General features: G+C 43.6%; 1 protein-coding gene across 1 annotated transcript in view; it reads left to right on the top strand.

The window, feature by feature from the left end:
• Nucleotides 1-2,964: 2,964 nt before the first annotated feature.
• Nucleotides 2,965-20,095, top strand: part of St8sia6 (ST8 alpha-N-acetyl-neuraminide alpha-2,8-sialyltransferase 6) — a 102,492-nt gene continuing 85,361 nt past the window's right edge. Inside the window, exons 1-2 of the mRNA XM_048367585.1 lie at nt 2,965-3,122; nt 3,540-3,647. Of these exons, the coding sequence (XP_048223542.1) occupies nt 3,019-3,122; nt 3,540-3,647 (212 nt within the window). The 5' untranslated portion in view covers nt 2,965-3,018. The remainder of the gene's footprint in view (nt 3,123-3,539; nt 3,648-20,095) is intronic.

Here is a 20,095-nt window from a genome sequence, read left to right as displayed (position 1 = left end):
GGATCCTAAGAACATCAGTCCTACATAAAGGTTGCAGCCTCTTTTTAGTACTTATTTTAACAACAGTAATGAGCAATACAAGGAAATCATATTTTTGTCACAGTTTTTCCATCTTCTTGTTCAGTTTTCTCTAAGAGCAGCATTACTTCTGGAGTGTTTTTATTCATTGACCCAACATTTATTGACCAACTGCTGTGTGCAAAGTTCTGATTCGTTTGTGATCAAATATTTTTAGCAGGGAGGAGCTAGGAAGCCTGTATTTCTCTTCTTTACATATGTTGCTCTTTTTCTTCTGACAAATCACTAGTGACAGCTTTGATTAGATGTGTAAGCCAACAGGTTTTCCATTGGTTTCTGGCAATTTAAGACCTTATGCCTTTCGGAAGCTGACTTGGGAGCATCAAACTAGTTTAAATATAAATGTTTTGTTGCTTTGGAAAGTAACTCGGTAAAACTTTTTCTTTTTTTCCTTTTTGGTAGTGGTACTAGGTTTGGAACGCAGGTCCTCACATTTGCTAGGCTGGTGCTCTACCAGTTGATCCATGCCTTCCGCTCTGCTTTTTGCTGGTTAGTTGGAGATGGATGCCTGATTCTCCATCTTTGATATCTCAGCCTCTTGAGTGATTAGGTTTATTGGTATGAACCACTGATACCTGGCTCGTTCAAGCTTTTTGAATGATTAAACTTCTTCAAAATATTTTTTATGAAGGTACTTTCAAGGTGGTGAAGTGTTGCTTTGGAAAAAAAAATCTCAAAAACATAGAACAATTAGTCTAGTGAGACCTCAAATAACCACTGGGCGATTTGTGTTTTAGGAGTGTTCCTCAAGAGCCCAGTTAGTGATATAACGTAGGAAGCTGGCTGGGCAGGGGGCTTGGGTCCACAGGCCATATGTGTGGACAGAGGAGCTTGGTACTAAAAGAGTTGAGTTTTTTTTTTTTCCTAAATAAAAGAATTGGACAATTACCTTGTCATTGGCGTATTCCCCTGGAAGAAATGAGGTAGTAACCCAATACATGAGATCTTGTCAACATGATTAAACCAGGAATCTGGAGCCTTAGTCAGTTCTCTTCCTGCGGCAGCCAAAACACTATAGCGTGTAATTTACACAATAGAAACATCAATAGCCCCTGACAGACACAAGAGAAACTTTCCAAGTCCCGGGGGCGATTCAGGTTCTGGTGAGGGCCCGCTTTCTGCCTGGCTGGCAGCTGCCCGTGGGCTGTGCCCTCACACTGCCGAGAGTAGAAGGGCCCTGGAACTCTATCATGAGTCACCCACCCTCACGATCTGATTAGCTCTCCATATACTAATGCTTTGGGGATTAGGGTTTGGCTTCAACAAAAGATTTTTGAGGAGACACACACAGTTAACTCCATAGCAAAGATAAAGGGAAAAGTTGAGACAAGGTAAACTGAGCAGTCTACTTGCACAAAGGGAGATTCATGAATCTGGCAGCCCTCCGAACTATAAAACACTGGAAGAACTCTTCCTTCCTAGGAGTGTGAGCACCAAGTATTTATAAGCAGAGACTCAGCATGCATTCAAGAGAAAGATCTCCTGATTGGCTACAGCAAAATGGCTGTCTTGTTTGGGCAGATGTAATGATTTGACTGTTTCTGATTGGCTAAAACCTGATTGCCTGTCATGAAGCTTAGGTGTGGGTTGTATGCCTGATGTTGGTGCTGGGTTGGTGAGGTGGGAATTCAAAGTACAGACTTATGGAGTCTTATTTTTTAGGTCTGAAACCGGGATTTGAACCTGATGCTTTCACTTTGTGGCTGGCGCTGTACCAACTGAGCCATGGCCCTGACCCCCCTCTCCCCGCAGTAGTCAAAGTTTTTTTTTTTTTAAGTTATTAGTAAAATAGTAATGGATGATATATAAAACAAGTATTTTAAGTTTGGAGAGCTGTAGGATCTCTGTCACTACTAAATTCCGTCCTTGTAGCCTCAAATCAACCTAGATCTTACAACCATATCCAATCACAGCACCATGGAAATACAAAGTAGAGAACACGGGGACGGTCCCATGAAACTATTAATGAAAAACCTAAAATAGAATAAAAGAGACAGGCGGTGGGTGGATTGGGCTGACTGGGGTTGGTTGTCCACCTGGAAAATTTCCTGGTTCCTGATCCGAATGAGCGGCCACGCAAATCCTGCCTTTGCGCAAGGGGAGGCCGCGGAGTCAACTCTCGCAGGCTGTGCCACGACCTAAGCAAAAGCCATCAAGGCCCCCGGCAGCCTTTCCGCGTGGGACAGTGCCGCGTGGGACGGTGCAGCGGGGCGACTCCACAGTTTGCAAAGTTTTGGAAAAGTGGACACCCCCCCCTCCCCCCGCCCCGGCTTTCTTCCTCTTTGCTTCCACCCGCCATCAGGCAGGCAGGAGTTGGAGAGGGGTTGACCAGTTGGTGTGCGCTGGACTTGTAAAAAGCAGAAGAACAGGAAAAACGAAAAAAAAACAATAAAACAGGCGCCACCGCGGGCGCTGGGGAGAAGGAAGAGGCCACGGAAAAGTTGGAGCCCAATCAGCGCGGAGTTGAGCTCGCACGCCCCAACCTTCAGGTGACCCCGCGCGGCGGCGGCGGCGGCGGCGGCGGCGGCGGCGGCAGCCAGCGGCGACCAGCGGCGGCAGCGCGGTGGAAGCAGCCGCGCGTCGGCATCGCCCGGAGCCCCGCAGCAGCTCCGAGCGCCTCCGGGAGGGCCGGGCGGCGAGCCGGGGCGCGGCGTCGCGGGCCACGCCGAGCGGCCAAAGCTTCTTCGGGAGCTCAGGCAGGGGGAGCGGAGACTGAGCGCAGTGTGCGCTGGGCTGGGACCCGGCACGGCGGAGCGCGCGGGCCCGCGCCTCTGCCGCCTCTGAACGCTGGGGGTGTGCGTGGCGGCGGCCGCGCTGGCGGCGGCGGCGGCGGCGGCGGCCGGAGCGGCGAGCCGGGGCCGCTCGGGCTGCGCTTCGCCCGGGCAGCTGTGGCGCCGAGGGCGGCGGCGGCGGTGGCTCCCGTGGCTCCCGTGGCTGAGGATGCGGCCGGGGGTCGCGCTGCTCGGCGCGCTGGCCAGCTTGCTGTTGCTCCTGCTGCTGCGTCGGATGTGGTGGTGCCCGGCCGACGCGCCCGCCCGCTCCAGGTGAGCCCCGGCGGGCACACCCGCGCGCCCTGCCCCGCGCCCCGCCGTGCGCCCCCGGAGCTCCGCGGTGCACACCGCCCGGCTTGGGCGCGCACTTCGGGCAAGGACTGGAACAGGCTGAGGAGCAGCGGCTGCACGCCGAGTGCTTGACGCGGGGGGCTGAGGGGTGGCACGCGGGGGACGCTTGACCCGGGGGGCACCGCATGCCGTGGAGAGGGACCGGGCTCCAGCGTGCGCCCCTGCGGGCCAGCCGGGCGCCGTCGGGTGCGCCACCGGGCTCCCGCGCTCTCCACCGGGTCCTCTCTTCCCTTCCTTCCCGCTCGCAGGCGTTTGCCAACTCCGTCCCGGGAGTCCGGGCGCGAGGACGCCGGGTTAGCGGCGAGGTGTCACAACTTAGTTTTCTCCCTGGCCTTCCAGGTTTGTGGTGGAGCAAAGCAGGGAGGACGCCCGTGGCACCCCCGCCGCGCTGAGCACGCTCCGGAGCCCCGCGACCCGGGCGACCCAGGCGCCCCGCGCCACGAACAGGTACAGAGGGGAGGGCGGGGCGGCACCTGCGCCGCTAGCCTGAGTGTGTGTGTGTGTGTGTGTGTGTGTGTGTGTGTGAGAGAGAGAGAGAGAGAGAGAGAGAGAGAGAGAGAGAGAGAGAGGAGGATAAGAGAGCAGAGAGAATGAGAAAGAGCACAGAGAGGAGAGAATACGAGGCAAGAGAAGAGGGAGGGAGGGAGAGAGGAGAGAAATGGGGAGAGAAGCAGATGGAGAGAGAGGGAGGGAGACAGAGGAGAGGAAGATGGAGAGAAAGAGGGAGAGAGAAAAAAGAGAATGAGAAAATAAAACAGAGCTGAGAGATAGGAGAGAAAATGAGAGAGCAGAGAGAGCAGAGGATAGAGAGGAGAAGAGAGAGGGAAAAGGGAGGGAGAGAAAAGAGAGGGAGATAAGGAGACAGAGGAGAGAGAAAAGAGACAGGAGAAAGGGAGGGGAGAGAGGAGGGAGGAAGGGAGGGAGGTTTGAAGAAAGAGAGGGAGGGGTGGAGGGGTAGAGGGACAGAGAGAAGGGAGAAAGATGGAGGTGGACAGGGAAGAGGAAGAGAGAGAGAGGAACATCAGAGAGAGAGAGAGAGAGAGAGAGAGAGAGAGAGAGAGAGAGAGAGAGAGAGAGAGAGAGAGAGAGAGAGAGAGAGAGAGAGAGAAACATCTTCCACCTTTTAGAGCCTGTCGCTCCAGGCACACATTCTTCCAATTAAGGGAGACACTAAAACAGCCACACTTAAAAACTAGGTGTCTAGCTCTGTATCATGGCGTGTGGAAAAGCCCTAAGAGAAACTGCTCAGGCTGTTTTTATGGAGGGATTTGGTTGGTTTGCTTTGGTTCTGTGAGCTTTAATAAAGTGCACCAGCGTTAAGATTTTAGGTTGTGAGGAATGGAATTCCCTGTGCAGTGAATGTTTGTCTTTACATTAGTAAATGAAGACTTAACATTTTTCTTAATGAATATTCAGCCATTATGACAATTATTTCATTCTTATGTGTTTCTTTTTCTGATCATAAAAAATGTGACTTAGGGTAGAAAGTTAGACACTAGAAGAAAAATGGAAAGAATATTGGCGGAGCCTCAAAATCCATATCCTCACATTCAAGTGGCTGGCTTTGGATCTATTTTTCTCCAATCATTGTTCCTTTCCCCCCTGTATTTTGTTTTAAATATTTGAGACTGTACTTTGTAGTTTGGGTTCTACCATTTTCCCTTAAAGAATCAGAATTAAAAATCATGATTTTCAGCTGGGCACCACAGTGGCTCACATCTGTAATCCTGGCTACTCAGGCGGCTGAGATCTATGGATCACAGCTCAAAACCAGCCCAAGCCAGTCTGTGAGACTCTTATCTCCAATTAATCACCAAAAAACCAGAAGAGGATCTGTGGCTCAAGTGATAGAATGGGTACTAGCCTTGAAGCAAAAAAAAAAAATTCAGGGATGGTGCTTAGGCCCTGATTTCAAACCCCAGGACTGGCACTGAAAAACAAACAAACAAACAAACATAATTTTCTCTAAAGCATTGCTTTGATTGTCAGCCATTATCAGAGTATTCTATAATCTATTTGTGTTCTTAGATATTTAGTTTGATTCCTATTTTTGTTTTGTTTGTTATAAAATTCTATCCTTTCAATCTTTATCTTCATTTCAAGTGAATTCCCCAGGCTGGACAGGTAGAAGTTGGATTTTATTATGAAATCCACAAGGATGTGCACTTGAGGTGCAAAATCACGTTTGCAATTGGTTCCTAGAAGAGATGAATCAATTTATGTTTCCCAACAGAAGGCTTCATGTCTCAGTGTTGCTATTACTAAGGCAGTCTTACATAGTGTTGCTCTTTCTTTTTATCTCTTATGAGTCTTTCTTCTGGGTGTCCCATGTGAGCTTGCCTTTTTGGAGCCACTTTAATCTCCCTAAGAAAGTTCTAGAGGCATCCTTAGAAAGCCCTGGAGTGTGGAATAACACTGTCTCCTCCAATCCCCTTGTTGGAATTTTGTAGTTTATTAGTGGCCCTAAGAACATCCTGGAACAACCAAAGCTTTTGAGAAGAAATCTTGCTGTATAGTTTTATGTAGATGTATGCCAGCAGATCTAGCTTTTTCCATGAATGAGGAGTGGGGGAGGAGAAGGGCATTCTATCTTTTTCTTTGCTCTTTGATCTGTCCTATACCCCCTTTATCACTGATGATTTTGATTATTGCATAGCAGGGGAACAGATTTTAAGTCATTAAACCATTTGGCTGTGGTATAGATGAGAAATTGTAGACTCTATTTTTCTGTAGCTGGTCTGAACTTCCTTATTAACGATGCTAATGGCAGTGAGGTAGCCAGAACTTAACCTCTTGTGAGGAGGTGGACACTAATATAAGCAGTTTATATTTATTAACTCAGTTAATCCTGAAAGGATGCTAAGTGAAATTATTATCCTCATTTTATAGATGAGAAAGCTAAAGTATAGAGAGATTGAGTTAGTTGCCTAAAGTCATAGTTAACAAACTGTGCGGCTGGAATTCTGTTTGTGTGTGTGTGTGTGTGTGTGTGTGTGTGTGTGTGTGTGTGTGTGCTGATACTGGGCCTTGAACTCAGGGTCTGGGCACTGTCTCTCAGCATTCTTGCTAAAGGCTAGCACTCTAGCAGATGAGCCGCAGCTCTATTTCCAGCTTTTTGTGTGGTTAACTGGAGATAAAAGTCTCATAGGCTCTTCTGCCCAGGCTGGCTTCAAACCAGGATCCTCAGATCTCAGCCTCCCGAGTAAGCTACTCAGACTACAGGGGTACGAGTGCCCAACTTCAGATTCCATACTGTTAACTTTCTACTATATATCCTTTCACAGGTATAGAACACATTCGTGTGTGGTAAAATCAGCAGCTCGTTCTGTCAGTGTTTCTTCTCTCTGGAAACACAAGCTCAGTCTCTAATATCATTCTGCCATGTCTTCTCACCGTAAGATGATGTCTAGCTATGGGGCCAAGGGGCTACCTTGATGTAATGGTAGAGATAACAGTAACCATACAGGATTATGCTTATGTTGACTCCTCTGATCTTCAAAGTGTTGGCCCTTTTCCATTCATTGGCTCAGTACCCTGTCAATAGCCAGTTGTGAGACCTGCAGCTTGTGATTCTTTATTCTTTTCCACGGGATTGTGCTTGCTAGTCCCACTGAAGTGATGTGTCAGGGATCTGGTGAAGATTTTGTTTGGATCTAGCTTGTCTCTGCAATGTTTCCTATGGTGCTGTCTCACTAGGCACTAGCCAGCTAGTTCCACAGCCAGTCTCTCAGTTATTTGGGGCCCCATCAAAACATACAACAAACTACAGATGGTTCAGAAAATTAAGTATCAAGGCCATTCTAAGTTTAATTTCAAAATAAGGAATTGCCTAAGGTGGCCTATTTCTAGAATCATAATTAAAATTCTTATTAACCCCACACTTTTCTCCCCATGCCGAAGCTTTTCTCTGCCTTTGCCTGCCTGCCTTTCTCCCGCTTTTACTTTATGCTGGATGTATGCAGGCTTTTCTCTCTTTCATATTTGCTTTACTGTGACTCACACCTCCAGGCCTGACTCGAAGCTAGGCTTTAGTTGTCAGTTGTAGGGATCAGAGGGAAGAGAGTGGGAAAACTCAAAGAGCTGCATCTTCCAGATAAGGGGTTGATGTGTTACAGGAGTGTGGGAATAAGATGAGTTTGGAAAGTCTTCTCCTGGAACTGTGCATTTGTTTTTGTGTATGTGCATCATAGAATTTGACCTTATCTTCTCTCTTTGTATGCCTTTAGTGAAAAGTCGTACTTAATTTGGTGCTGGGTAGCACACTCATAATCCTAGCTCCTCAGGAGGCTGAGATCTGGAGGATCTAGGTTCAAAGCTGGTACCAGAAAATAGGTCCAGATGACTCAATCTAAAAGGAAAAAGTAAAACTAACCAACTAAACCAAAAAAGAATAGCTGGACTGTGGGTGTAGCTCAAATGATAGAGTGCCAGCTAAGCAAGAAAGCCAGGCCAGCTTACTCTAAGTTCAAACACCAGTGATGTCCAAAAATAGAAAAAGTCTTACTTTTTTCACCATCTCTTAAAGGGTAGTTCAGATTTTCCAAGGGAAGATTATGAAAGAGATCTACTGATATTTTTCAAAAGAGGATCCTATGACATGATTTCTCTTTCTCTTTCAATTAGGTTTTCTCAAAGTGGAATTGGCTTTATTATCAAACTAGATTTCTCATTTCTGATGCAGTTCTGTATCCTGTTTTTGTTGTGTTGCCTTTTTGAGTTTAAAATATCATTCTCTTTTTCCAATGCAACGTCTTGAAGTACATGCTTGAAGATAAACACAAGTAATACTTAATTTCTCCTTGTAACTAATATCGAGTATTATAAATTATTCTTTGAAGGCAGCTTTGGACTTACTTTTTATTTTTTATTTTGCAATACTAGGGATTAAACTTAGGGCCTCGTGAATTTGAGGCAGGTTTTCCAGTACTGAGCTACATTTTCAGGCCCGGACTCATTTCTTATGTTTGAACAGGTAGTGTTCACATATTTTAAAATAATTTCTAAATTGTTTATAATTAATTTTGTATTATTTCCTGGTTATTGTGTTTATTTTAAAATTTCAAGTAGTTGGGTTTTTCTCAAGTATTAGTTTAATGTTTTTCTTACTATTAATTTTACCTTTAAATGAAAGTTATTAGAAATGGGAGTTTAGCTGTTGTGAGGCTCAGGAAATAGTTGTCATGACCCTGTTCTTTTGCTGTGAAGTTTTCTGAGCTCTCTTATCTTTTTTTTTTTTTTTTTTGCCAGTCTTGGGCCTTGGACTCAGGGCCTGAGCACTATCCCTGGCTTCTTTTTGCTCAAGGCTAGCACTCTGCCACTTGAGCCACAGCGCCACTTCTGGCCGTTTTCTGTATATATGGTGCTGGGGAATTGAACCCAAGGCCTCATGTATACGAGACAAGCACTCTTTGGCCATATCCCCAGCCCCTAGCTCTCTTATCTTGTTCTCATCCCAGTCATGTGATGTTATCCCGAATGACTTCAAACTTCTACTGCTACCAGCAATAATGTATGAGAAATGCCACTTAAAATCACGAGATAACCAACTTGGCAGGCTTTCTCATACCTTCAATTACTAGGGTATAACCACATTGTTTCTTTTTTCCATCTCCTTTCATTTCCTTCTTGTTAGGATACTATATATAATAAATAACTTTATACTATAACAGTATAATTAATATGCTACAGTATGGTATGAGGCATAACCTGAAGCGATTGTAAAAAGAGAATGAGCACACCCTTGATCAAGCAGCACCCACAGTGTCCTTCCGGCCGCAGGAAGCAAGTCTTTTCCTGTGTGGGAGAAAGCACCTGACTTTCTGGTCTGGTCAGGTACACAAAGGCAGACTGACTAAGGGAAGAGAATCACAGACTCTCTCACCTTCCCTTCCTGGACTTGCTCTGTTTCCACAGTGAAAAAAAAAATTCCATCTGCTGCTGGTAATTCCTCCATGGTCCCACTGTCGAATCTCAGGAAGAGTATCTCTGCCCCGAAGTAGAAAAATTTCCGAGACAGCTGATCTATTGCCAACCAAATGTATGCTTGTCATTTCACGTAGACTTGTGTGCACCGATAAGAATGTAAATAGTCTGGCAGAGGGGAAAAATCAGGCACTGTCTGCTCTCTCCTGTCATATCCCAAAAGTTGTAATAATGTTTTATTTGACATTTCTCATAGTATATGTTCAAACTGGGATCATAACTATGGGCTGCAGAAAATTTAAGAAGAGCACAAACTAGAACTTGGCAAATATAACTAAACATCACTGCCAAGCACTTCCTTCTTACCCCTTCCCCCATCCCACCTCTCAGACAGATGAAGGCTGTTGGGTTTTACTTCTGACAGTAAAAGCTGCCTCACTTGTGTGTCTTTATGTCTTTGCTTTTAGCAGTAATGATACTAATATGCTCTGATTTTTAACATTTGGAATGCTTTAAAGTTAACTTCACTCTGGTCTCTGAAATACTTGAGAATGAGCCTTGAAACCTTGCATTGGGCCTCTTTTTCTTCTTCTTAATTCCCTTGTCTTCATCTCAGACCTTCTCTTTTAAGCTTAAAGACTCCTCTCTGGGGTATCTCTCCTGGTCACTTGGCTTTCCCCCTTGCCTCTCTTGTGTTTGAATGGGAATGTTGCCATGACTCCCCCCAGGTTGGCAGTTTTTTCATGCCTTCATTCTCTGACTCAGGCATCACCGCTCTGGCTGCCCTGCTCTGGGAAAACCATGGGGTATGTGTGCTCAGGGAAGTTGACCCACACAGAGTCTCCAGAGCCTGGACTGCAGTCATTCTTGGGCTTTCAGGGGCTCATTGACCTGTGATATAGAAGAGCCAGGGACTCAAAGGATACAAGAAGTTCCCGCTGATTCAACTTTGTAAAATATGTGGATGAGAGGGTTCCGGGAGTTCATGAAAGGATGGTCTCTGAATGGCCTGCTCTTCCTTCTGGAGGCTGATGGACATAAACTCCATTACACTCATTCCTTGTATGTATCCTTGAAGGATGGTTCCCTAAACTGCATGAATACCAGAATCCAAACAAGGCCCAAGTTCTTTACTGAGAAAGATGCTGTGAGATTTGAGGATCACAGTTCTAAGCCAGCCCAGGGAAAAAAGTTAGTGAGACTATTATCTCCAATTAACCACCAGAAAACCAGGAGTAGAACTGTGGCTTGAAGTGGTAAAGTGCTAGCCTTGAGCAAAATGAGCTCAGGGACAGTGCCCACGCCTTGAGTTCAAGCCCCATGGACCAACAACAACATAGAGAGAGAGAGAGAGAGAGAGAGAGAGAGAGAGAGAGAGAGAGAGAGAGAGAGAGAGAGTTGTATTTCCATATAACCTATGCCCATCCTCCTAAATACTTTAATTCATCTACTACTTATAAGTCCTATTACTATATATATATATAGTATATATATATATGAATTAAGTAGTTGTTATACTACATTGTGTAGAGGATGATGGAAAGGAAAAGAAGTCTATCTGGTTTAATACAGATGCATCATTCCCTTCAAACATTCTGTGGTTCATTGATTTTTTTTTTTTTTTTTGGCCAGTCCTGGGGCTTGGACTCAGGGCCTGAGCACTGTCCCTGGCTTCTTCTTGCTCAAGGCTAGCACTCTACCACTTGAGCCACAACGCCACTTCTGGCCATTTTCTGTATATGTGGTGCTGGGAAATCAAACCCAGGGCCTCATGTATATGAGGCAAGCACTCTTGCCACTAGGCCGGCCATATCCCCACCCCCTCTGTGGTTCATTAAGTCCACAGATTTGGAACCCAGGGACACTAAGAGCCAGTTATCTTTCCTTGACTGTGTTTCTCAGAACACAGTGGTTGGATGTTTCTGTTTGGGAGGCAGAACTGAACATACAGTACTGTTCACACACATGCATGGGAGAGCTAGCCTAGTTGTTGATTCAGGTGACCCTAGTGTGACCTGGCTGCGTCTACCAGGTGGCTCTCCCTTTCATAGACACTTTCTTGAGCCAACAGACATTAGGATGGATTTGAAAGAAGAAAAATAAAACTGGATGCTTATGGAAGGAATGAAGATCTTCTTGGTGGAGGGGGGTCAGAGAGAAGCATAAAATGTTGGGAGATTAGGTACAAACAGCAGAAATCATGAGAAAAAAAAGGCTTGGATATAGAGGATTAAAAAAAAAAGAAGAAAGGAGATTTATGTCCTCTTTTGCCATGCATAGGGATTTATTTAGTCACTCAGTTTTAGTTACTGTGATTTAGGGATACAAGAGCTGTACACCCTCATTTGGGGGCAGAAACAGATGATCTCTAAAAAAGTTCCCAAAACTTCGAGGATCAGCTAAAGTGTTCTTATTTGACAATTCCTCGTTTTATGTTTGGTGTAATTTTTTTGTTTTCATCAAGATATCTAATATGCTAGTCAACCTACTGCCTCTGTGACAAAATACCTGATTTAAAAAGATGGAGAAATGAGCTCAGCTCACAGTTTGTGTGTGTGTGTGTGTGTGTGTGTGTGTGTGTGTGTGTGTGTGTCTCCTAGGGCTTGAACTCAGGGCCTGGGCACTGTCTCTGAACTTTTTTTGCTCAAGGCTAGTACTGTACCATTCAAGCCACACCTCTACTTCCAACTTTTGTTTTTGGTGCTTAATTGGAGCTGAAGAGTCTCACAGATATTCCGGCCCCAGGCTGTCTTTGAACAGTGATCCTCAGGTGTCCACCTCCTGAAGTAGCAAGGATTACAGGTATGAACCACCCATGTCCAGCACAGTTCAGTCCTTCTATGGCTGCTCCGTGGCTTGGGGCCAGAGGTGAGACTGAATATCATTGTGGAAGGAAATGATGGAGTCTCATCTCATGGCAGCCAGGAAATAGAGAGAAAAAGGGACAAAGGACTAAACATACCTTTTAAGTCATGCTCCCATAGCCTCCTATAGTCCATTCAGCTATGAGTTCAGTGGTTTAATCATTGATGAAATTAGAGCTCTTATGATTCAAACATCTCCCAAGAGCTCATCAGGAGTCAACCAAGCTTTAAACACAATAGACTTTGGGGAACATGTTTGGACTCAAACCACAATGGAGGGCTATAGGTAGTTAGCTTGTCTAGGGAAGTTAAGTTCATCTTATCTACTCTTTCAGAGTTTCAAAATTGTTATTTTGTACTAAGAATGTACTTGTACAGGCTCTAGCTAATCAGTCAGCAATTCTTGGGAACATTCATGCTTAAGACTATAATTATTTTTAAAGATAATTTTATAGGGTGCAACCTCTTCTGTGGTGATTGTGATTTCTCTTTTTTTGTTGGGTAGTTTTAAAGTACTGAAATTCTTTAACATGTATTAAGCTGTGCTATTCCAACAGGTTCATTGTTGTTTTTTCTATAATGAAAGTGGAAATCTTTCACCAATGCCAGAATTTTAGGATGCAAGTGAGATGCTCCTATAGTACCTTTAGAAGATGCAACCATATTTTATATACTCCCTTTTGAGATTATATCCTACAATTTCATTATTTTATAGAATACAGTACATGATGCTCCAACTTGATATTTAAACTTTATCTTTTAAAACTGTTGTGTATATTTTAAAAATATCTTTGGTATTATGTTAACTTTAAGAGAACATCCATATGTATTTATTTATATTTGCTAACACAGCTTTGCTCTTTGCACATTAAGTTTGTGGATACAGTTTTGACATGAGACTCTACTCACCATCCCTGTTTACCTTGGAGATACCAAAGTGTTGATACTGTTTTTAGCTAGGGAATATTATTCATGCCACAGACAGTAGTTCTGTGAGGTCATTGCCTTGTCTGTCTCTTTCATCTGTGTGTCTCCATTTTATAACTCCTAATATTATAAACTACAACATATAACATGCACAATATGTATCATACATAATATATAATATACAGAATATATTATATTATATAACACTTATTTAATATTCCCAAAATATTGGGAATTTAAGTCTTGTTGCCTTGCCTTGAGTTTTGGAGTTTCAGAAGTGCCTATCCTTCCTCATTTTTCAATGTAAGATAGAGACCTAGTAAATTTTTTTTGCCAAAATATTTGTGACAACGAAACCTGAGTTTAGAAATAGTGCTCATATGTATAAAATAAAAATTTTAACTAGAAGTAGATGAATTAAGAATGAGAGCAGAAAGCTCACATCTATAATGACTTCTTAAAGGGAGAATATATCTACTGTAAGAAAGAATGTTAATTAGTATGTAGAAAGTCTTATGGTATTTATACTTAGAGGAATTCTTATTTTTAAGTATCTTTTAGTAGTTTCACAAAGGAGTTTCAATTCAACATATCAACTCATGAGTACAGTACATGTTTGTCAATGTCATCCCTTCTATCAGTAGAACTCTTTTTTGCAAATGAAAGATTTAGAGATGAATGATCATATATATATACACACACATATATATTTATATATCTTTAGTCACTGTTAACATTTCTTGCTTCTGTGGGATTTTTAAGGTCTTTGAAAAGCCACAGATCAGTGAAAACTTTGCATAGCAATGAAAATTAAGATTAAGCGCTGACAGTGATAAAAAAAAATGCATAGCAGCCTGGCTTTTGGTTGATTAATTGGAGATGGACTATCATGACTTTTCTGCCTGGACTAGATTCAAACCTCAGTCTTCCTAGTCTCATTCTCCTAAGTAGCTAGGATTATAGGCATGAACCACTCGCATCTGACTCAGGGTGTTTCTTGATAAAAAATAAGATAGTATATCACTTCAAAAGAGGAGAACAATAAAAATCAGAATTGAGCTGCTGCTTGGAGATCGTTCCAAATGTAGAAATTTCAGATAAAAATTTTTTTAAAAATATAAATGTGATTTTATTGACTGTGATAGAGTCTTTCAGATAAGATTAATTAATGGTCTTTTTGGGGTTTTTTTGCCCATCCTCCCCAGGATGGTCTTTTTTAATCACATAATTTTGGCACAAAAAAAAACAAGGTAAGGATCTTCACATCTGTTTCCTGCTTCTGTGACAGAATGCCATAGATTTAGAAAAGAACGGATACTTGATTCTGATTCTTGAAGGTGGGAAGTGTATGGAGATATGGCAGGAGTCATTCTGCTGTGCTATCCCATGATGGGATATGTCGAAGGCCTAGAGAACACACATGAAGGAAAAGAGCATGTAGGGTGGACATGCTTGAATAACAAACCCCTTTTCATAATAGCTATCTTCTCCCCTTGATGATAATCCATTTCATGAGAATTTTACTTTCATGATCTAATAACCCATTGTTAGGCCCTTCCTTCTTCATGGTTGCATCGAGGATTAAATATCCAACACATGAATTTGAGGGACTCCTTTAAACTATAGCAATAAGTGTATACTATCACTTCATACCATGTCAAGCAAGCCATATTTATTGAGATAAAAAATGATCTCAGTTGCATTGGTTGGATGGTATCTCCTTGTACAACTATATAAAGATATAAAAATAGAATCTAAATTTAAAAAACGATCTCAATACTTACGAATGAAGAGGGAAAAACTAAAACAGTTCTGGAAGAAAACATAGGAGGAAAATTTTATAACCTTGGATCAGCTATAGTTCTCAGATACAACTCTAAAAGTATAAAAAAATGATTGTTTTCATTTAACCAGAATTAAACACTTCTCTGCTTCAACGTTCACCAATAAATATAAAAAGGCAATCCATGCACTGGGAGAAGATATTTGCACATCATATATAAAATTGATAAAACAATGCATCAAGAGTATAAAAAGGACTCTTAAAACCCAGAAACCAGGAGGACAATCAGCCTAATTTAAGAGATGGGTAGAAGAGCAAGGCATGGTGATATATACCAAGGGAGTAAGATCATGAGTTTGAGATCGACCTGAACTATATAGGGAAACTTTGCCTTGAAGCATCAAAGATGGTCATGTATTTAGGTGGTAGAACAGTATCTCAGGCATGTGTAAAGATATTCTTTGATCCTCAGCAACACACAGGAAGAAAAGAAGAAAGGAAGGGAGGGAGGGTGAGAGGAAGCAAGGAAGGAAGGAGGGAACAAGGAAGGAAGGAAGGAAGGAAGGTTGGTTTGAAGAGACATTTCAGCAAAGAAGATACATACACATGTATGTATATATGCATATATATGGTTAATAAGCTCATATGAGACAATGATTGTTTAACATCATTAGTCATCAGGGAAACAGAGATCAAATCCACAATGAAATACTACTTCACACCTTTTATAATGAATTTCTGAGCAATGCACTGTGGCATGGAAAAGCTCTCTCCCAATGTTAGGGTCTAATCTAAAGTTTATAGCATTATTCCTTGAGTAAGATCACAGAAAGATTTATTACTCATCCAGTCTGGGAAGTTCTAGGGGTCCAGGTAGGGGAAGAATACAGAAATCCAGGAGACATTCTGTACAGAGAATAGCAAGTGTCCAGTAATTTTATATCCTCCTTATGAATCCATTGGTAGCCTAAAGACCTTTGGCAAAGTTTTATATTTGAGAAATTATTACAGAGTGATTACAAGGAAGTCTCCTTTTGCCCATAGGATTTGTGGAGAAATTTCTCATTTCATATTATTATGAAAGCATTATGGGCATTGCCACGTGAGTCCTATAGTAATTCTCCATTCAAATAACTTGTAATGGAGTGGCATCAGAGCTAGAATCTAATTTAAGAATGTCGGCAGTTGGAAGCAAGCAAAACCCTTTCTTTCCTTTTTAGAAGACTCACACTGCTGTCCAGAGGTGTGAGTTGGGGTTCTACCGTCAAAGATGTTTCCATCTGTGTTCTCAGGAGAGCTGCCAAGATTCTGGGGTGCCCAGTGAGTCCTAATGAGCCATTTCCCCTGGGGCATGAGTTTCACCATGACACACAGTCATCGCTGCTTCATGTGCAGTTCCCCCTGCACTCCCTGTACTGACACACCAATGGATGACGATGGAAGAAGCCTTGGTCACATTAGGCAAGGGTTGACAAAGACCCATGAGACATGAAACTTAGAGAGCTTGGTAGCATGAAAATCAGACATCAGAGGAAGTCTAAGTGGACTCATTTTGGGAAAGTTGGGCAGTTTCTGAAAACTCACATGTGAGGAAGCAGGATCTGATGGCTCAAGCCTGTCATAGAGGCCCACCTGGCATCAAAGTTCAAGAACCCCTAGCTTAACGAATAAATGGGTATGGCGATACCCACCTGTCATCCTCAGCAACACAGAGAAGCGTAAGTAGGAAGGCTGGAACCCAGGTTAGCCTGGGCATGAAGCAAGAGTTCACCTTGAAAATACTCAATGCAAAAGGAGCTGAGGCATGGTTCAAGTGGTAGAGTGCCTATCTAGCAAGCACACAGCCCTGAGCTCAAACCTACTAGTACCACCAGATTTCAAAAAGAAGAATGAAAGAACCAAGGAAAAATGGGCAATTATTGTGCCTTGAGTATGTGCCAGGTCTTAGCAGATACGTAGGTGTACACACACAGAAGTATGTATGAATCTCTATCTAATTATCACAGTAATGGGATCAGGTAGGATTATTATATTCCCATTTTATAGGAGGAGAAACCCTGCTCCTTATTTCCCTAGGTCCCTGGTAGAGATTCAGCAGTCAACTGCTGTGTGTCTCATGGGAAATTCAGAGTGATTTCCCAGCATTAGGGACTTGGGAGAGGATGACTAAGGCCTCAGGGAACAGAGGGCCTGGGGACAGGTGGGGCTGATGGAACTTGGCCTGGGAGCCATACATATATCATCCTAGAAGCAGCAGACTGACCAGTGCAAGGATCTTGGAATCCCTTCCAACTGTGATGTCAGACTTAATGAATGAGTTGTGCAGCAGCCATAAGGAGCCCAGCACAAACCTATGGGAGAGGGATCTTTCAGCACATCTCAATGGTCCATCTTGAAAAGAACCATCTGGAGAGCTGTCTTGGGAGGTTAGAGCTGCCCTAGGCAGTTCTAGATTTTCCCCTGCCCACCAATGAAAAAATGACCCTTTCTCATGTTGCCAGTGAAAGCTATTGGTTATTGTTGGAATTACCAACCCAGCTCCCCTCGTTCCAGCTTTATCTAATTCCTTCCCTCCCTGCCTTTCTCTCTCTCTTCCTCCCTCTCTTCCTTCCTTTCCCCTCCTATTCCTCCTGGGTCTGTCCATTCCCTCTTCTGCAGTTTCAGGCACAGGCTCGCCCTTGACTCTTATCCTGTCCACTTTGTCTGTGGGGTTGAAGCTGTCTTTTCAAGGAGGTCTCAGGAGCAAGCACATCCGTACCTCTCACAGTGACTTGCATGAAAAGCCAGCCCCTTAAGAAAATAATTTGGAGCCAAATGATTCTAACTTGATTCAGTATTTTTTAGAAAAGGTGATTTCCTATTCTTTTGAAAATATTCTTCCCAGTCCAGCACTGACTGTGGTACAGAGCCAAAGGTTATTAATGACTTCATCCATCTAGTCATCAGCAATTTATGCTGAAGGAGGCCCGTGCCCTTATTGTGGAGCCTGGGTGTCTTGGGGGTGGCTGTGCACATGGGAATGAATTTGATTTGGGGAGAAAACACCCTTTTCTCCTTCAGGAGAAACTCAGGAGCATCTGTGATAAAAGCCACATTTGTGACATCTCCACGTTTTCTGAGCCTCTGGCTTGGTTAGCCAGCATGGTAGGTAGGATCTGTGACATAATCCCTTTAGGATTATGATCTCTGATCTCAAAGAGTTCCTCATCCAGAGAGCAAGAGACAGCCATGGAATGACTACCCAGTACAACTCCTGTTTTGCGACACATGTCTAGGCACGGGGAAGGAGATGATCTAGGAGAGGGAAAACATGACCTCATGGTGCTAGTGATAACTCTCAAAGTTTGAAGTAGGACTTCCATGGCTAGAGAAAGATGGAAAGCTTTGAGATGTAAGGACAAGATGCATCTATGATGCTGAAACTTTTTCTAGATGGTTGGATGTCAGTTAGGGGGACAGTGGGCCAAAGCCTGAAAAGTAGCCATGGGTTGACAAAGGAGAGCTCCTTTCTAAATAATTCAGGCACTCCTTCATACATCCTGAGAGCCCTGTGCAGGAGCAATGACGTCATGGGGTCTACACGTTAGAGATGATTTGAGTTCATATGAAATGGGGCTGCTGCCCACATAGAATGACCATGCCAATTATCACAGAGACTCAGTGCTCTACATGCCCATCACCCTGCTCCCAGTTACCCCAAAGGTGGGTAGGTGCCTGACTGAGCAGTTGCCTACATTGTAGACCCCTGGCTATTAATGTGGCCCAACCTCTGTTTTAGATCTTTAGGGGTTTCTCAGGTACATCCCACTTGTGCAGAGGTTGACCCGGAAGAAGGAGCAGAAGGCCAAGGAATAGTCGTGCAGGAGGTCATTAAGATCTTAAATATTTAAGAGTGGCCCTCAACACCAAGAATGGGAGTGGAGGGCAGTTTAAGGAGATGTGTGAAGGGTTTGAGTCATCAGGACTTGAACACTGAGTGGATTTGGAATGTTGAAATTAGCCTGATCAAGGTGGTCAATGTAATTTCAGACTATAAGTTTGCATGGGCAGCTGTAATACTGGGGTAGATCAAGCAGCAGGAATTTACCATCCCAGTTCTGGAGTCTGGATCCTTCTAAGGGATGGGAGGGAAGGATCTTTTCTAGACCCTTTTTTTGGGCTTGTGGATAGTCACCTTCTCCAGTGTCTTCACACCATTTTTCCTCTGTGTTCGTTTCCCTCTTCTTTGCAAGGACAACCTTAATGACCTTGTTTTAATTTAATTACCTTCATAAAGGCTCTATCTCCACAAACCATCACACTTTGAGGTTCCTGAGGTTCAGGCATCAATAGTCGCATTTTAAGGGGAACAGGATTCAGCAAAAGATGGGATGGGGGAGAACAATATTGTGAGCTCTATAAAGTTGTTCCTTCTGAGAAACTATATAATGGTGCTTAACTGTACTTCTAATGACCAGAGTTGAGGTGTTCTTCACACAATTCAAGGGAAACGTTCATGCAAAGATTTTTGTAGAAAGAATCTCTCCTGGGAGTGGGAATCTGGCTTAGTGGTAGAGTGCTTGCCTGGCATGCATGAAGCCCTGAGTTTGATTCCTCAGCACCACATTAAGAGAAAAGGCAAGAAGTGATGCTGTGGCTCAAGTGGTAGAGTGCTAGCCTTGATCCCAGAGAGGCTCAGGAATGGAAACCAGGCCCTGAGTTCAAGCCCCAAGACTAAAAAGAAAGAAAAGAGAAGAGAAGAAACAAAGAAAGAAAGAAGGAGGGGGAGAGGGGAGGGGAGAATGAGGGAGGAGGTAACAAAGAGTACAAGAAATGTACCCAAGGCCTAACGTATGAAACAGTAACCTCTCTGTATATCACTTTGACAATAAATAAGAAAAGAAAGAAAGAAAGAAAGAAAGAAAGAGGGCTGGGGATATAGCCTAGTGGCAAGAGTGCCTGCCTCGGATACACGAGGCCCTAGGTTCGATTCCCCAGCACCACATATACAGAAAACGGCCAGAAGCGGCGCTGTGGCTCAAGTGGCAGAGTGCTAGCAGCCTTGAGCGGGAAGAAGCCAGGGACAGTGCTCAGGCCCTGAGTCCAAGGCCCAGGACTGGCCAAAAAAAAAAAAAAAAAAAAAAAAGAAAGAAAGAAAGAAAGAAAGAAAGAATCTCTCAACCTAGGTCAAGGCAGCAGAGCTTAATATGGTTTTGGAAACTGAGGTGTTTCTGGAGGTGAATGCATTCCTCAGGCTCCCTCTGTGTATGTTTGAGGGAGCTGAGCTGTATGCTTGTGGATTGAAGTGTATTTCTGAAGAGGTTACAGTCTAGTGACTAGAGCTGTGTGTGTGTGTGTGTGTGTGTGTGTGTGTGTGTATGCATGCGCCTGCGCACACGCACGTTGTGTGCATGCATGCA

The sequence above is a fragment of the Perognathus longimembris genome, chromosome 18, assembly GCF_023159225.1.
Source record: "Perognathus longimembris pacificus isolate PPM17 chromosome 18, ASM2315922v1, whole genome shotgun sequence".
NCBI lineage: Eukaryota > Metazoa > Chordata > Mammalia > Rodentia > Heteromyidae > Perognathus > Perognathus longimembris.
Note: the sequence above shows the minus strand (reverse complement) of the source record. Positions and strands in the feature narration are given on the sequence as shown.